The 18,416-nt window shown below is 41.9% G+C and overlaps 1 protein-coding gene across 1 annotated transcript; it reads left to right on the forward strand.

Annotated features, from left to right (window-relative positions):
* The first annotated feature begins 2,764 nt into the window (after positions 1 to 2,764).
* On the forward strand, positions 2,765 to 16,260 carry MAFG (MAF bZIP transcription factor G). Its single transcript, XM_063293286.1, has 3 exons — positions 2,765 to 2,889; positions 9,342 to 9,403; positions 9,484 to 16,260. Exons 2-3 carry the CDS (start codon positions 9,368 to 9,370, stop codon positions 9,934 to 9,936), a joined length of 489 nt encoding a protein of 162 aa, XP_063149356.1. The 5' UTR covers positions 2,765 to 2,889; positions 9,342 to 9,367; the 3' UTR covers positions 9,937 to 16,260.
* Positions 16,261 to 18,416: the final 2,156 nt, after the last annotated feature.

An 18,416-nucleotide genomic window follows, 5' to 3' on the forward strand; every position in this document is an offset into this window, starting at 1 on the left:
ACAGAATATAATAAATTGTATTCTGCACAGCTGACAGTTATTGGTAGTCTAGACACATCTGGAGGGCAACAAGCTGTGGGGAAGCCTATTTCATATCTGTAGGTCTATAGTGGCTTTGTTTAATGTGGGCCAGAGTTTCATACACTGAGCCATCGTCACCTTTTTTATATCTGACCATCAGTTCTCTCAGGCTTTTCAACCTGAATAGCCATAATTGCTTACAATTCTCCTGACTGTGCTATAGAAAACCACTAACAACTTAGTGTATTTAGACAGACACCTTTGCAGACCAAATTTTGGAGGATAGAGGCCTTATGAAGTTGCAGCATTGTATCACCCCAGTTTTGCTCTCTCTCCTCATAAATACACCTTCTACTCACTTTTGCAAGAGATTATTTTTATAATACGTGTGAAACTCAAAGGAGACAGCCTTGTTTCCCATTGCAGATTTGGGAATCAATCTGATTCAGGGTCTCTGAGACCTTTTGCTAGATAGTTTACCTTTGCCTCATCTCTAGCTTTGGAGTGTACTGCAGTATTCCTGTCCCAGGCACCTAAGCAAGAAACAGCTGTGAGTGCTACTTTCCTGCATCAGCATTTTCAGCCCAGACCTCACTGCTCTCTACAATTTCCGCAGTTTTGAGAAAGTGTAGACACAGCAAAGACTTAATACAAATGTGGGGAAGGGAGGGAGGTACTCCTTGGGGAGGAAGGACAGCACCAGAAAATGAGCATTAGAAATGTAGACTGAGGTTTACAGGCTGGTTGCTGAAGAAATGAAAGACAAGAGAGACTTATAACTTGCATCTCAATGCAATTCCCATATGATATATAAATTAGGTGAATCAGCCAATGATCCAACTATGACCAGTTCAATTTCCTGGGTGGTTGGTAGGTGCATAAAGGCATTTCAACCAGGTAATACAGTTTTTGTTTTATTAATGGAACAGAAGTCATTAGAACTTCTGTTCCTTGAGCATACCTGATGCTTTGGGGGATGCAGATAAATGGCAAAGGCTTTTCTTAGAGATAGATGCCTGGTCCTAAGCCAGTTTAGGCAGTTCTGGGAATAATGTACTTGCTCAAAGTCTGTGTGACACTGAATCTGTATTGGAGATATGAGGAACTGTTTGAAATCTGGTACAAACTGGACTATGGAATAGGAAGCAGAAACATCTTGACAGTTCAGGTAAAACACCCACAGACTGAAAAGGCTCAAAGCACAAACATGGCTGCAGGCTAACATTTTCCCTCTCTTGCTTCCCCTTTTAATAGCAGAAGACTGGATCTACATGGCTCTGGTACCTGGGGATAGCTGCAGAACTATTAAATGATTGATTTCTTTGCTCTTGGTGGGGAGAGTGCTACTGAGGAAAATACTGTAAGGGACAGGATTGAAAACATTATAGTAAGCAAGTCTTCCTCATGTAGAAAAATTTAAAATGCTGGTTTAGGCAGCTTGCTTACAATGAAATCGTGGATCAGGTACCACATTTTACTAACTAGTATTAGCTGGATAATAAAACCTGCCTGACATTCCATACTGTATCTAAAAAGATATTATAAGGCCATTTTCTCTAAAGCCATTTATTGTATCTTATAGCCTCATCCAAGCATTGCTTTGCTAATATAACAGTAATGAAGCTTTATATTGCCACAACAATGGCTGATAATGCTATAAAATGCTATAAAGCACTAATGAAGAAATGGCCTAAGTCTTGCAAATTTGGATGTTATCAGCTACAAGACTTGCTCTCTGGAACCTTCCAGGCTCCTTTGGGCACCTAACTATCCCCTCAGACACCGCTTTCTAATGACTTTCAAAACAACCAGCACTTACCTCCCCCTCCTTCCCCCCCCCACTTCTCTTAAGGATCACTGTAGTTGAGAAATACCGGCAACTCACCTTTCTCTAGCAGTTACGATTTGAGTCAAGTCAGTTGGGGTATGTCTAGCTCTACTCTGGAATATGCAAACTAACATTAGACAACAGTACCTCGGCAGGTATGCAAAATTGTTTCTCCCGCTGCATAGTAATCACAGCTCAAGGAGGAAAGCATCCATGCCGTTTTCTTTCCTTTAAAAAAATTTATTCGCAGTATTGTAATAACTGAATTTAGTGTCCTGTAACTCTGTTCACGCCTGCTCCCACCTAGTTTATTTCACTTCTAAAAATATGCTTGTTTATCATTTAAAAATCAAGTTTTCAAACATTCTTCCTTCAGTCTCGTCTCCGTTGCGCTCAGGCAAACGGAAGAGACAAGGATACATAACTGGACCTTTTTTTTTTTAACTACAGCCCCCACCAGGGCCACTTTCTACTTCTTCCACCTACCCTCTCGCAAGACCGGCTTCTTTCAGGAAACAGTTGTTTGTAGAAGCTTTCCAAAAAAGGAGGTTCTGTGAGTTGTAAAGCCGGCCTAGCCTAGGTTGATCTTGGGTGGTCCGGCCGCGGAATCAAAGCCTCCCACTCGCTGCCTGATACTATAGGCTACACAGTGGGGCCTACGCGTAGAACGCGGCTCCTACTCCGTCTCGCGCCATCGGCCTTTCAGATTCAGCCTCGACGTCCTGGATCCACCCGCCCGGCCGCGCGCGCCTGGCACGTGAGCCACTTGTTTTTCCCACCAGCTTCACAACCGCGCTCCCGCCCGCTATTATTGTTCTGAGGGGAGGGGGAGCCGGGCGAGAGAACCTCTGGGCGCCTCCCCTTGAAGGCTCGGGGCGGCTGCACCGAAACGGCTTCATGAATGGAGGCACGTGACCCAAACATCACGTGACGTGTCCGTGAGCGGCGGTAGCGGCGGACCCCGGACTCTCAGTCCCTCTGTGCGTGGCGGCCTCCCCCTCCCCGCCCCGGACCCCCCCCCCGGAGGCACCGAGCGGAGGGTGAGAGATTGCACGAGCAGCCCAGGGCTCCGGTCCCCTTTGAAGGGGGCTGGGGAGAAGGCTAGTGCCCCCCCGCAAGAGCGGGAGAAAGAAAGGAAGGGGAGGCGGGGGGAGGAGGAGAAGGAAAGCGAATTAAAAGCGCGGTGGGGGGGGCTTTCCTAGGGAAGAGTGCTTCTCTCCCGGGCGAGCGGCTTCCCTGGAGTTGCGTTGCTCCCCGCGGTGTTTATTTTTGGAAAAACCGCCTCCTGCCCTGGACGCGGGGACTCGGGCTGCCGGGAGCGATCGCGGCTTTCCCCCCTCCCGACTCTGTTTCCACCCGGGAATGTTCTGGCGGGCTCGGAGGAGGGTGCGTGTGTCAGGGTGGGAGGCTGGGAGGGCGAGGTGATTCCGTATTTCACCCGCCGAGATTCGCTTTTCCCGTCTTTCCTCCGCTCGCTGACTTCCTTTTCCGAGGCTGACAGGTGGGTGGGTTTCCCTCCTTCCCTCCCTGCCTGTTTCCCTCTGAGTGGGTCTGCGGCGTGGGTGGCCGTCCTTATTGCCCGCGGCGGCAGATCACGGGAGAGAAATGCCGTCGCTCCCCGGCTCCTTTCTTTTTCCGGGATTGTCATGGTGGTTGAGTTTTCTTCTCAAGAGGTGGGGTTGAAAGAAGAAGTCGGGCCTTTCCCCACTTGTTCTTGGACTATATAGCTTGAGTGCGCTCTCACGATCTGAGAAAGTAGCAGGGTGGTAAGCTGTTTCCCGCACACTTCTGTCTGTGTACGGCTCCGAGGACGTGCAGCCATGTCTGCGAGTGTGAAAAGGGCTTGCCGTGCTGACTCATCAGGTGTCTGGGAAGGGAGGAAAGGGCCGAATGTATTTGGGGTGGGGCTCAGGAGGGGGGGGGTTCACAGAGTGTACAAATGAGGTCAACTAAATTACCCTGTTGTATCTCCTGGCCCAGCCTTCTGTGTGCAGAGTCCAGACACTGCTGACTCATCAACATGAGGTCACCCATAAGTATATGCTGCACAAAAAGAGATGGGGACTAACTGAGATTAAGGGGACTGGGCAAAAAGAAAGAGGGGAATCCAAAGAGATAATCGCTGATTCATCATTTTGTGTGGTAGTCAGACTTGACCTCAGATCCCCTTTCTTTCAACTAGTCTATATTTAAGTCCTTGTGACAGTTGCTGATCCTTAGCATTGCTGTAGTGTTGTTGTATCCATTTGTAGTGAATGAGAAGGAGGGAGACTGTGTGAATATGAACTTGGCAAAGATGGTTTATGGAGCTTTGGGAATCCTTTGGGGAGTGGACGGGAGAGGTGCTGACGTGTCCTTATGCTCTCTGTGCATACAGGTGCCGACTCTTCTGTTTTGGATAACCTTAGTATAATAATTATAGGTCCTGAAAACCATAGCTTTATGGGAATGCTCCTTCTGTTGTAGTTCATGTTGTCTCTTGGACAAACAGTGTTTTCAAGGGCTCTGGAAAAGATCTTGGCATATTGTTTCACAGAAATGCAGAGGACATTGAAATGCAGTTCCAGACTTCTCATTAGTACACCAAGCACAGATGTGCAACAAGTGCATCCTGTTCCCTGTTGAGTCCCTTCTGGGAAATTACCACAGCAGAGCTCTTCCATCATCACCTACAGAGGGCAGTTTGTCTTCTGCCAGTCTGTTAGTGCTTAGGTATTAATGGCTGTTTAAATAAATTTGAATAGTGAAGGCATACTAAGTATCTGTAGATGTATTGCAGGTAAAAGAGCCAGCCACTTTAGTATAATGCCCTTTTGACAGATACTTTTTTCTTGTGGTTCTAAAATAAAATCTAAAAAATCTTTTTGTGATATATCTTTTTTGAGAAAAATGAATAATTGTGATATTATAAGCCAGTCATATCTGAAATGGACAGGGCTAAGATAATTGGAAGGTGAACTTGATTTAAAAACTGAAATGCCTCCCACTATTTCTCTTTTACCTCAAATCTGAGATAAATGGGCCAGTGGATGGTAAGTGCTGAAATTATTTGGTTAACTTAATGTGCGTTGAATATTTACAGAATTGCATTGCCCTGTGTGACTTGTGGCACACAGGAAGCAAAATAAATGTGTTTGGTTTAAATCCATACCTAATAGTGTTTCAATTATAGGAATGGTGTGAGGCTGACAGTCTTCTAAAGATATGTAGGAAGAATGGAATTTTGATTTCGTTTCCATTCTGCTGAGTAAGAGGTACTGTGATAGAAAGCAAGTTGAAACATTATGTACATTTGGGAGACTTTGACTGGGGCCAGTCATGTTGAGTTGGAAGAGGCAGGATTCACTAGTGATGGTATCTTTACAGAAATTTTACTGGACTAGCATTTCCTTCCACATTCTTTTGCCCAGAAAGGGCTCTAGCTAAAATGTCAATGTAAGTTTAGAAAGCTAATTGAAAAGCTACTTGTAGGTAAGTTTCTCTAAATATATAAACAACGGAGCCATATACATGTAGATGAGAACAAGATAGTGTGGAAATTGCTTTTTACACTACACCTGTGGAAAAACCTCCCACTCAGCTTCTGATTCTCTGTAGCCCATTTTCTTTCTCATCTCTTAAAGCTTTGCCTCTTCCTGTGATGGTGCTGCCTTTACTGCTGGAATGGGTGATGTCATTGTGTTTACACTAGTTTGATGGCATAGCTCTCTGAACCAGGAATGTTGAGAATGGGGCCTGTGTTGAATCATGCATTCTGCTGTCAGCTCTGTTATAAGCAAAGAATTGGCGGTACTTGTGCTGAGTGCAGGCCTTTTTGACTCCTGGCAAAATGTGTTGAGGTTGCACTTTTTTCCTTTGCAGCCGTCGCACTTGGCACTTTTCAGTGTGATCTTTCTTCGGGAAGCTGTCAAAAAGCTGAGAAATCAGCAGTCTAGGGAGTTAGACCAAGTTTGTCTCTGTCTGGATGCCAATTCTCTCTGGCTGTCCTTCTTGCAAGATATTAACAAGTCCAGCTTCTGTGGGCAGCAAGTCAGGCCTGTAGAAAGATCTTGTGCCGTCCTAATTTAGGCTGAATATAGAATGTGAAAAATTTCATATGTTTTTCCCACTTCATGATCGCTTTCTTTAGTGATTTCCTTTTTTTAATGTAACTTTCCAGTATTGAACATGGGTGATATCTGATATTGATAATTCCTCCATAATCTGATATTATACTCCTTGTATTAAAAGATTCTTAATCTTTAGAAGTTTAGGACAAGTAAAGAACTTTTCTGTGTTCACCTGTCAAAGCTCCTGGACCTATGAGTATATTTCATATTTTCTACACAGCAATCTACACCAATCACTTTTAACAATGAAGATCAGCCCCATTCAGTTTGCAGTCCTTTTGTGCAATCTTCTGTCTTCCCAAATGTAAGCTGCTTTCATAAGCAATAATCCTTATTCATTTGGATTCTTAATATTCTGACCTGTACTGGATTTATGATATCAAATATGTTTTTGGTCATACAGGTTTTGTTGTGTTGTCTGTGTTCATATTCTTCTCACATGAGGGTTAGCAATGGTATTTAACACATGTCACAGATAAAACCCATACAGGAAAGAAGTGAAGGTTAGACAATCAGTACTTTGACTTTTCGATGGATAGGTGACTCCCCATACTTGGTTTACAGTTTTGTTCATGGTTCCTATGGCTGCATGTGGTTTTTAGATAAAGCTGGAAAATTAAAAATAAAATAAATACAGCGGTGAACATAGATGTGTCTGCCCCTGCATTTATTTAACCAATATTTCAAGCAGTGTTACAGTGATAGAAGCTTTCTTCCTCTTGTAATTTTTCCCTAAATCAGAAAACCTGGCTACCAGTGACTGTGACTGTGTTACCCATATGCTTGGAATATTGGCTCCCAAGTTATGGATCTAAAACTTTGATAGTAAAGCACAGTAAGCTATACAGTATGTGTCTTATTTTATGATTAGTAACTGTTTCAGACTTCCTTCTTAGCTGCAAAAGCAAAAATAAGGCAGTGGGGTCCCATTAAGACAGTTGTGCCCCACTATATTAAGTATGATAGAGCTTTAATCAGTGACTGTAGCCATGTCTTTTGGGCACAAGAATTCGGCTTGTCAGCAATTTTCAGTGCTCTAGGAGTATCTGAGTTGTTTGGCTGGCTTATTAGTGATCTTGGAAAGCGCTGAAGCCATGCTTTCTGGGGTGCTGCTGGGGGACCATTTTTTTGCTTTTGCTGACACTAGCTTGTCTTGGTTCTCTGCTATAAATGTGAACTGATGTTTTATACATTCAGCAAACAAGAACCTGGATGGTGTGAGAGAGGCATTTATTATGTAAATACTGATGATATGCTTCGGTAGGTAAAAGGTAAACCTCATCCATCCAGTTTGGGAGGCATCACTATGGAAGTGGTTTACCATTGCCTTCTTCTGAGATGTCTTTGGACTTGATGTCCAGCCCCAGAGCCCTGAGATGCCCCAGTGGTCTCCCATATAAGTCTAGACCCTGCTTAGCTTTTGAGCTCAGATATGGTCAGCCAGCTGCCAACACGCGCTGAGGCACATCAGTGGGAGATAAAGATAAAAATTCTTATCCATGGTGGTTTCTCCATGCTTGAGATCTGCCTGGGCCAATTTTCCCCCCTTAGGAAGCACTTTTTTTTGGGGGGGGGGGAAGCAATTGTGGCTTCTGAGCTGTTCCAGAGGAATAGTTAAAGGTAGTAAAAGGTGATTTACTACATCACCTACAATGTGGTTTTTCAATAAAGCTGGAAAATTAAAAATAAAATAAATACTTTGGTGAACATAGATGTGTTTGCCCCAGCATTTATTTAACCAATATTTCAAGCAGTGTTACAGTGATAGAAGTTTTCTTCCTCCTGTAATTTTTCCCTAAATCAGATGGGGAGATATCAGGCCTTCTTTAAGAGAAAGTAACTATTCTTGCACACAGTTGCAGGTTGAATGTTGACAACAGAATGGAAGTATTTGGTTTCCTCTGTTTGGGAAACTTGAGCGGGTAGTTTTGGTTTACTTAGCCACAGCGGGTGGCAAGATTACTCTGTATGTAATTGTGTGTGTGTGTGTGTGTGTGTGTAAGATCTCTTGTGAATTCTATTTTGAAATGGTAAATAGTGGTTTCAGTATTGTTTTGGAAATGAAAGTTATTAATAAAGATTACAGTTTGTATTCCACTAACATAAAGTTGCTAGCAGATGTACCTGTTATCTCAGAGAAGCTCTGTTTCTTGTGAATATTGGTATTATAATTTGAATTCCCCCCATCAAGACCTATATAATAGATGTTAAAAGCATGAATGAGGAAACATAATTGCTATGTTTTTTAAAAGTTCCTTAAATTTTCCACTTTCCAGAAAAATTTCTGAAATAATAATAATAATAATAATAATAATAATAATAATAAACAATAAGTTACTGGTGGCACACATTTCCTAAATAATAAATTATCTGGAAATTTAGAACAATGCAACATGCATACAATAAACTAATAGGTGATTTCATAAGAATGTGGATGATTTTTATCTGCATCTCTAAAAAAATGCTTTATCTTGGTTTTTTTAGTCCTAATGTTTTGTTGGTAAGATGGCAATATGAAAGGAAGCAACTGGACAGGGAAATGAATGGAAGTATTTAACTTCTATATTGCTGGTCAGAATCCCACCCAGATGGTTTTGTTTTTTTTCTGCTTTGTGAACCTACCACCATTCTCCTATTAACATGCATGGGAAAAGCTATTCAAAAGAAGACAGATTATTAGAACTACAGTAATAGATTTGTGTTCAGTAATGACTATTCAAGTATTGTATAACCTGGAGACAGACAATTTTCTAAGGTTCTTATGTGTTTCCCGTTATTCCCTCCTCCTTGTCCTCTCCTTCCACCCTCTAGTCTTGCTGTTCTGTTTTCCAGATAAAGGAATACTTCAGGCAGAATGGATTAATTAACCGGCATCATTTTCTTTCATAGGGAATATTTCTGAAGACTTCTTCCTTACCACTATGAGAATGTACTGTTGCTTTGGACCCTATCAAGTCTGTAGAGTAATTCCTTGGCAACTCTCTTAGACTGCAGCTCTCTTGCTAGGCTGTACTGTAAGGTGTGCACTGTGAGCAGGGCTGCTAATGTGCTGAGTCAGCATGACTGGCTCAGCACAGCCATGCAGGACCCTGGCTGCCAGGCTATTTTTAAATGTGGTTTCATCCTACTCTAGCTCCTCCCAAACTTCCAAATCTTCCTCTTCATGAGCATTTGCTCTTAAGATTTATAGAAAGCTGTGGGGTTGGCAGAGACTGGGACAGAATTTGTCAGGAGCTCATGTAAGTCCCTCAGTTGGTTCACTGCTGTGTAGAGAACACCTGTATCGGAGCTCACTTTCCTGCCTAGTCTCTGAGTATATATAGATGCCTCTGAATGATCTAGAACTTGACTTTGGTAACATCTAGCCATTTTCTGTCTTACAGAATCTGATTGTGAAGGCTTGCGTGTTATGACGACCCCCAACAAAGGAAACAAAGCCTTGAAGGTAATAAGGCAAAACTTGGGGTTAGCTGGGCATGCAGGCAACCAGAGCTCCACTAAAACATGTCTCTGCTGTCTCTGTAGGTGAAGCGGGAGCCAGGGGAGAATGGGACCAGCTTGACAGATGAAGAGCTGGTGACCATGTCTGTCCGGGAGTTGAACCAGCATCTGCGGGGCTTATCTAAGGAAGAGATAATCCAACTCAAGCAACGCAGGCGGACCCTGAAGAACAGGGGATATGCTGCCAGCTGCCGTGTCAAGAGGGTGACACAGAAGGAAGAATTGGAGAAACAGAAGGCAGAACTTCAGCAGGAAGTGGAGAAATTGGCTTCAGAGAACGCCAGCATGAAAATGGAACTTGATGCCCTGCGTTCCAAGTACGAGGCACTGCAGAACTTCGCCCGGACCGTTGCCCGGAGCCCTGTCACCCCTGCCCGGGGCCCACTTGCTTCCAGCATGGGGCCCCTTGTTCCTGGCAAAGTTGCCACCACCAGCGTTATCACAATAGTGAAATCCAAAACGGACGCCCGGTCTTAGTAAAACGAGCACTGCCTGGGCTTGTCTGTGCAGGGCAGTTAGGCACAAAGCTCATCCGGAATCCCCAAAGCACAACCCTCTCCCAGATGGCCTAGCCCACACAGGCACATGCTGGCCTGCTTGTCACTGCAGTTGCTTTGTTTTTAGCTTGTTCTGGTTGGTGTGACTGATGGTAACACAACCCTTCCATTGTGAGCAGAACCTTCCACCTAGTGTGTTCTGGAAATGGAGGCCGAAGGACCTCAGTACTCTTGCCAAAGAGATTATCAGCAGCGTGGAATGCATTCTTGGGGAGGAATAACTCAAAGGGGAGGGAAGAGGTAATAGGAAGTTGAGAGACCTACTGTCAGTGATGACTTCAGTACCGTTCTTCCAGGGTTGAGTCAGCTGTCCAGTCTGCTGCTTGTAAATTGCTTGGTATCGGGGGGTAGTTTGTGTAACCATTTTTACATTACCATCTAGTTGCGCCTTTTAGGTTTGAAGACGGGATTCCTTAGGACTTTTCCTGAAGGAGGGGGAAGTGGGGAAACAACTATTTCCTGGTGTCTGTGCTGCAGAGGAAGGAAAGTAGCCAGGAATGAGCACTGTTGTATCTACCTACCAGAAGAAGTGGGTTGTATTATAGTGACCACAGGCCAGTTTTGTGCCTAATGTGTTGCACTGAACAAGACCAAAATCACTAGTTGTTTTCTGTGTTTGGAGAGTATCCAGTGTCTCTAGTGTGATGGTTTACACAACTAGTTTATGTAGTTTAAATAGCCCTTTATTTAAAAGAGAAGCATTCATTTTAAAGAGTTATTAAATTATCTAAGTTTCAAATCTAAAATTCGGTGAAGCACTTCTATTTAACAGTCTCCTTTTAGCCTGAGAAGGTGAGAATATTTGATTGTCATATTCTTGGAGACAGAAAATTCTAATTTTAAAAGTTTCTCGTTAAGTCTTTGTGGCTCTGAGGTTGGTTTTTATAAAGAGTTATTAGACTTTTATTTATAAATAACATAGGAAAAAAAGCAAAAAAAGAGGCTAGTCCTGTTTGATATCTTTTTGCAATTGTACCAAAAGTGACTTATTCTTGAATTCCCCATCTGCTTCTTTTGTGTTCCTGTTGTATTTAGTTGTCTGTGCTCTGAGGTCTTGTGTGGCGCTGTGACGTGATGGTGCCAGTGGCCACTTTGCTATGTGGATGTCCTGTGAGCATTCGTTTGGCTTTCCCTGGGCTGAGTGCAGGTTTTCTTGGGCATTTGCCAGTAGACCTTCTTGAAGGTTCTGTCTCATGAGAAAATTACCTGAATCTGAAGCCTGAAAAGAATGGGTTCTTTTAAGATGTTACCAAAACTGCTTAGTGATGGTTGGCAGACAGTGTTGCATTATATCATGTCACTTGTATTACAATTGCCAAAATTGGTTTTTTGGCTGGGTGTTCCTAAAGGCTGAATCCAGAGTTGCAATGGTAGTGGGGTAGAAAGGACCACTGCTGTTAATGTAGGAACATGAAATGATGAGGGAATTGACAGCATGTCTTACGAACGGGTCCGCAAAATCTGTGTTTCCTGGGGTTGGACTGTATGTAGCATTTGTGAAGATCCACTATTCCAGCAGGATTCTTTTACTGGTAATACTACAGAGATTTTGTTATCCCTTACCTGTTTCCTTCTATTTTTTAGCATGTTGAGCAGTACTTAGGGATCTAAGCCAGAAACTCAGTAAGGGCTAAAGAGCATGTGATGGTCAATGTGACCCATGGAAGTTCAAATTCATTGCTTTATCTTCTGGATACATAGTCTTATGGGAAGCCTAGTTTAGTTTCTCTGAAAGAGCCAGTCACAGAAAGAGAAAGTTGCTTTACCTTCTCTGTTGCTTGCCAGAAGTGGTTGGTCCATAGGGAGGGAGTGATGGGTGTGTTATCCAGCGGGAGATGTGAGTTTGTTTCTTTGTTAGACTATCACTCTAGGTGGGCACTTAAAACCTGACATTTTGACCAGAAAACTGGCTATCAACGTGAGCACAATTACTGACACCTGGTAAGCACTGAGTACTGGTATATTCAAAACACTCGAGAACACCCTATTTGGCCATTTTCTGTTTAGCAGATATAGAACCTTTGTTATAATGATACAGCTAGTGGATTCTAGAAATTTCCACAGCTAAGGCTGGGCTCAAAAACTTCTTGTGGCTTTTCAAAAACTCCCAAATACATTCTAGGCCTCATGGTTAGAAAGAGAAAGAAGCTTTAATGTCTTTTAAAGCAGGGTAATAAATTCAAATGAGCTCTAGGGCAAATTGTTACCCAGAACATATCCAGGAACAGTTTTCAACAAAACTCAGCTGAGAATCTATTCCCTGAAAGTCATCTTCCTGGTAACTATTAACTGGTAAAGTTCCTCTGCCTAGAGCAGAGTTTCTCAGCCTTAGCAACTTTAAGATGCATGGGCTTCAACTCCCAGAATTCCCCAGCCAGCAAGGTTAGCTGGGGAATTCTGGAAGTTGAAGCCCACACATCTTAAAGTTGCCAGGGTTGAGAAATACTGGCCTAGAGTATACTGCAAGTCTGGAGGGAAAAATGCCTTTGAATGAGGACTTGCCTTCAAGATATCTTCATCATATCTGCCAGAACTCCCTTTTTTTACCCACTGCAAGAGCGCTGTCCTCTGTAAACTATTCACCTGAAATGGAAGGAAGGGTTCTTGTACTCAGCAGTAGTTCTTTACAGTATCTCAGCTGCCCTTTTGACACAGCAGGTTGGAGGGGGGGTTTATTGTCTTTTGTGCCATTCTTTGCATATGTGAGCTACAGATGTGCAGGGTACAGCTGAGGGATGCACAGGAACAAAGAACAACAAACTGCAGAGAAAGAGAGAAAAATGACAAGACACTCTGATATGAATATCCACTTGCCTTGGCTGCAAATTCTACCAGAAATCACATTTGCCACATTAGTTGCTACTTTTTTATTTCAGATTTAGAAGGAACAGATAACAGCTTGCTACATACAGTTAAGCACATTGTTAAGCCTTGCCTTACTAAGGCTTTTAGGTTTTGGATCCTAAAAATAATTGAACCTGTGTGGAATAAATTGCTCTGAGCTATATTGAGGCTAGTACAATCTGATAATTCCCCAGAGGGTCTGTTTATCACTGCTAATTTGAAAGACTTAGAAACCAATGCAGGTCTGTGTAGAATTACTAGGCCAGAACTTTCCTATGTTTAATTGTTCCAGATCACTCTACCTCCTCGCATCTTCCTCTCCATCCTTAAGCTGTAGATAATTTCTTCCCTTCATTGCCTTCCACTTTCTAGTCCTTGCCAAAGAAATCCAAATTCTGTGAAAACCAAACAGTTGTAACCTAAATAAGCAATATTTATGCTTTCGTGTCAAACTTGCAAATAACAATAGTGTGTAAATCGGGTTTTCTGACCATCAAATTTATAAACAAGAGGTGGGTTCTGGATTGAAATTTTAGGTCTCCTGGTCATAGCTTCCTTTGAGAATTGCATGAAAGGCGTTTATGTGACCTGGATAGATGAGCAACTACTCTTACATCTGAGTTGTCTGCTGTTTTAACTCAAGAATTTGCCTCTCCATTGTTTTGGCATGCTTCTCTGTGCTCTATTTGCTCATTGCCCCATGGAAAGCAGGGTGAAGACATTGGGGATAGTTCCATACTATTAAAATACAGCTCTGGGTGGGGCTGCCTTTCTGGAATAGAAATTTGTTTTCAGCCAAATTAATAGTTTTGGATCTCTTCAGTCCCACGATCATATCATCCTAGACATTTCTTGATTGGCAGTCCTTGCTCCTTAGAATTGGCTAGATTTCTTTTGGTGCTTCTTCTTCCTGGGTTGCTTGTTTTACTATCTAGATCTTGGATCCCATGAGAAGCCTCTGATAAAGAATGTCTGTCCTCTAGAATTTCCCAAGAATAGCTGGGTTGGTTTTTGTAGCAAAACTAGTAGTGTCATGGCACTTTAAAGACCAACAAGTATTATTACATCATCTTTTGTGGACTAGAATTTACTTCATCAGATCCATGAGATGATATTAAATTGGCTCTGATGTATGTATATAAATACCCAGACACATTTTAGATACAAAAAAGTACAGACTAATAATTTTATTAAGCTTATACACGCGCACACTAATACTACAGATTCCATTTTCTGCAAAGTTGGTAACCCAGTACAAGGTATTTACATTATCCACATTAGTCTGTGGTCACTGTAAATTTTTAAAAATATATTTGAGCTATAATGTAATCATTGCAATCTATATTTCTTGCAATTAGTTTTCATCTATTCTGCCTACAATAACATTTTCCTCCACAAACAATATGTATATTAGTTGGCCAATTTGGGTTAATACTTCATTCCTCCACTGAAGTTGACTTGTCCACATATATTTATGCCATAATGCATTTGTTCATCTTTAAGGTGCCATAAGACTGAGTTTTTCCTCTAAAGGTGCACCTTTTGCGCTTTTCAGGGCTAGAGAAATGAGACAGTATCCTCATCTGAATGGGTTGGAAGACATTCTTATAAGCAAATGGATATGTATTGAGCAAATTTGGCTCCAGAACTCAATGGTAAATCTTCCAGCTGGGGGTGGGGGAGGAGAAGACAAGGGAACCCTTCACATCTCCCATCTTCCTTCACTTTCAGTCTGTTTCCTTTTAGTGTTCATGAGTTTTTTTCTGTCCTAGATTCCCCTCTCAAGCCCTTCCCCCTCAATTTCTTTTTCTGGTATATAGCATTCAGAGTGTGATGGTTCTTGTTTTCTAGGTGACTGTTTGGTTTTCCTGCTGTGAAGGGTGTTTTTGTTTTGTTTTTTTAATGGGGCATTTTGCTTGATGCAACAGGTGGAGAGCTTTGCTTTCTCCTTGGATGCAGAACAGCTCCGTGAAGTATAATTCCGCCCACATGTGGCTGGCTTGGGGGGGTGGGAAGGGGAGGGACATTTATGTCGTGGTGAATTATGTAAAAGTGATATTTTGGATAATGAAACAACTTTTTCTTTCCAGAAAAAAGTAAGAAACACTGCAGGCTAAGAGCTGGGGAATGTGATTGTTAGTAATGGGTGGAGGCTACTCAGATTTTGCCCTTGGGGAATATGTTCCTGGTTGGAATAGATGCAGGAACGGGAGGGAATGTACTACTGTGCATAGAAGACATTACAACTTTGGTGTTCCTTGTGTCATTGATCTTGATCTTTGAGTATATTATACACGATGGGTTTTTGCATCTGATGTACACTGGCACATTCCAGAGAAGTAGGATGGCATTTCACTATAATCTAGCAGTGAGCAGAGCTGGCATATCTATATATTACTTTTACTTGGACTAGTAATGTGCTCAAGTGGTACCTTGTCTTCTGTGCCAGTGAAGATAGAAGCACTTTCTGACAACTTGCCTTTCACCTCTTTCTGATATCTCAAACTGTATTTTGTCAGTAAAATAATTATTAATGTGCAGGAATGTTCCTTTCTGGTTTAATAGCATTGCTGCTGTTTCCTCTAATGTAACAGTGAATAGCTGTGACTGCTAACACAGAGTCTTGCTCCTCCCTATGCAGAAAGGATCACACAGTGGTCTAGCTGTGAGCTTCAGGCAGGTTCTTCCAAGTACTGAGGACTTGTTTTCTCCTTCCATATCTGATACGCAGTTTGTGAGCTCTGGGTGCTTGCAGCTGACACTTGTATAAACGAGAGGCGCTGCACAGTGGAGTGAGTAGTCTCCTAATTCCCAGTAAAGACATGTTACTATCTGGCTATGCAAAGGTGTTTGGGATTCCCATGCAGGTTCAAGTGCTACTTGCCCTTGTCCTCACCTGCAGTTTGCGCTGAATTTATTACACCCTTTGTCAAACTGGAATATCATGGAGAAACAAGATAAATTGTATTTGGTGTAGTTAATGAAATGAACCGATGACTGTTCCTCCCCATTCTCCAGATGCTGAAAATAGTCTTAAAAATATTAATTGAAATGACTTCACTACTGCTTTAAAATATTTGTTTAAAAGGTTGGGGAGGAACATTTTGAAAATAAGAAATTCAGTCTCCAAAGCTGATACAACTGGAGATGAATTCTATGTGCTAGGGGTGTAAAAGCATACTGTCAAGTCCTGGGTCTCTCCTGTACAACAGTAGAACCCAAGTAATTAATCAGTATTTATTGCTAAATTATTGTCCTTTTTCAATCTGTAGATAACTGTTGGGGATTTGTTGCCATAGCCCCAGTGGAGGTGTTGTTAATTTATTTATGTATATAGTGTATGTTTGTTGATATGAAGCATTCTTTATTTTGTATATGACCAATAAACATCTTTAAAGAGGCTGGCCCCTATGATATTACTGAGCGGGTTTGGGTTGCCAGACTTGTTTTCTGTTGCTGACTGGAACTTTCAAGATTTAACTGTTTGCATACATTATGTCGATGAAGATTATCAGTCATCCAGGTGGAATTGTCTGTGGGCTGAGTCTGCGTACATAATCTCCCTGCTGCTTGAAAAGTCGTTATTTTTCTGTTTGGTTTTAGGAATTTCCCAGGAATCCTTTCCAGCTCAAAACATTGGTGCAATTGTTTTATTGCAAGCTGTCCAGAATATTTCCCTCAGGGTTGTATTTCTATTAGAGATCTCTTTCCTCCAACATTGAATAAGTTACATTTCATGGTGGACAAATACACTTCTTCAGATAGCATATTCATTGGTATTTTATCTACTACAGTACAGGAAACTGCATATTCCTTTCTCATGAAGTAGATTACTGTCCTTTCCATAAATCTCCCTATGTTTGGATCATCCTGTACTTTAAAAAAACGTGAAAGCATTAAATAATGTATTTAAATATGCAAATCACCAGTCTTGTGCTCTTAAACTAGGACTGACATATCTGGGGTGCAGTAATCCAGTTGACCACTAAACAAGAGATGGCTATTTGCTGCCATCTAGTGATTGTCTAGATTTTTGCAGCCCGGATAAAGCAGCCAGGCTTAGATTTTATATAGCATATTTTTAAAATGTTCAATTGTATTGAAACACTGGTACCATTCTGGTTATTGTGCTATGTGCTAGAGTTGGGCTAATACATAATAGGATTTAGAATAAAGCAAATATTTTTGCATTAATTTATCAAGTATAGCATACTTAATTTAAGAAAATTAGGTCACTTCCCATAAAGGAATGCTGGATATTATCCGGAGCTATGTAGGATGGGAAGAACATACCTCTAACAAAAGAGGAAGAGCAAAGGGTAGTTAGTGCTAAAAAAAATGGAAGCATTTACATGACCTACTTAGGCATGGTTCACGCAACCTAATTTGCTGGGTTCATATGACTCATTGAACACAACCCAAACCAACACCCTAAGCTAAAATGCAGTTGGCTAATTTGTGGTTCAGTAAGTTGTGCAAACATGGCCACTGGCAAGCTTACTTTAGAAAATGTGAACTTTTTCCCCAATGCAATCAAAATGATACATTAACTTGCTGCTGTAGGAACTTTAAGCTTTCATGTAACAAATACAAGAGAATGGCATTACCGGTAGGCAGCAGTAAAACAAGTAAAATCTCCAGGTCCTTTAAAGATATAAAGTATATTATAGTAAAGTATAATATATATTAAAGTATAAGCTTTTGCATACTAGTTCACTATACCAAACTGGTTGATGAAAGTTTATGCAGAACTGAAGAGGCCCAAGAGTGTTTTTAAACTTTCCCTTAATATGAGGCCTATTTCTCACTGTTCCAAATCTTCCTTTGTACTGTTCAATGGTACTAAATAAGGTGACGTGGTTGGTTATCTAAGCCTTGACTTCGGTCGTTGTATTTTGAAAAGAAAAGAAAAAAGCGATCAACAACCATTCCACTTGTTGAGTATTTCTTACTCAAGCGAGACCAACAAAATGCTTAGTTCGCATTCCCCAACAGCTAGGTTCCTTAATACTGTGAGCAACCTGTCTCCCCAAATCTCGATAAAATAGTTAAGAGCAGAGACATCACACTGACAACAAAGGTCTGCATAGTTAAAGCAATGGTGTTCCCCATAGTAACATATGGCTGCGAGAGCTGGACCATAAGGAAGGCTGAGAGAAGGAAGATAGATGCTTTAGAACTGTGGTGTTGGAGGAAAATTCTGAGAGTGCCTGGGACTGCAAGATCATCAAACCAGTCCATACTCCAGGAAATAAAGCCAGACTGCTCACTCGAGGGAATGATATTAAAGGCAAAACTGAAATACTTTGGCCACATAATGAGAAGACAGGACACCCTGGAGAAGATGCTGATGCTAGGGAGAGTGGAAGGCAAAAGGAAGAGGGGCCGACCAAGGGCAAGGTGGATGGATGATATTCTAGAGGTGATGGACTCGTCCCTGGGGGAGCTGGCGGTGTTGACGACCGACAGGAAGCTCTGGCGTGGGCTGGTCCATGAAGTCACGAAGAGTCGGAAGCGACTAAACGAATAAACAACCACCTGTCTCCCGCTATATTC

This window comes from Candoia aspera, chromosome 2 (genome assembly GCF_035149785.1).
Source record: "Candoia aspera isolate rCanAsp1 chromosome 2, rCanAsp1.hap2, whole genome shotgun sequence".
Taxonomy (NCBI): domain Eukaryota; kingdom Metazoa; phylum Chordata; class Lepidosauria; order Squamata; family Boidae; genus Candoia; species Candoia aspera.

Bases quoted from the DNA above. Each gene is read 5' to 3' on its own strand.
- MAFG (XM_063293286.1), top strand. From the start codon at position 9,368: ATGACGACCCCCAACAAAGGAAACAAAGCCTTGAAG. The intron at 9,404-9,483 runs GTAATAAGGCAA...CTGTCTCTGTAG, and splicing joins AAGGAAACAAAGCCTTGAAG to GTGAAGCGGGAGCCAGGGGA.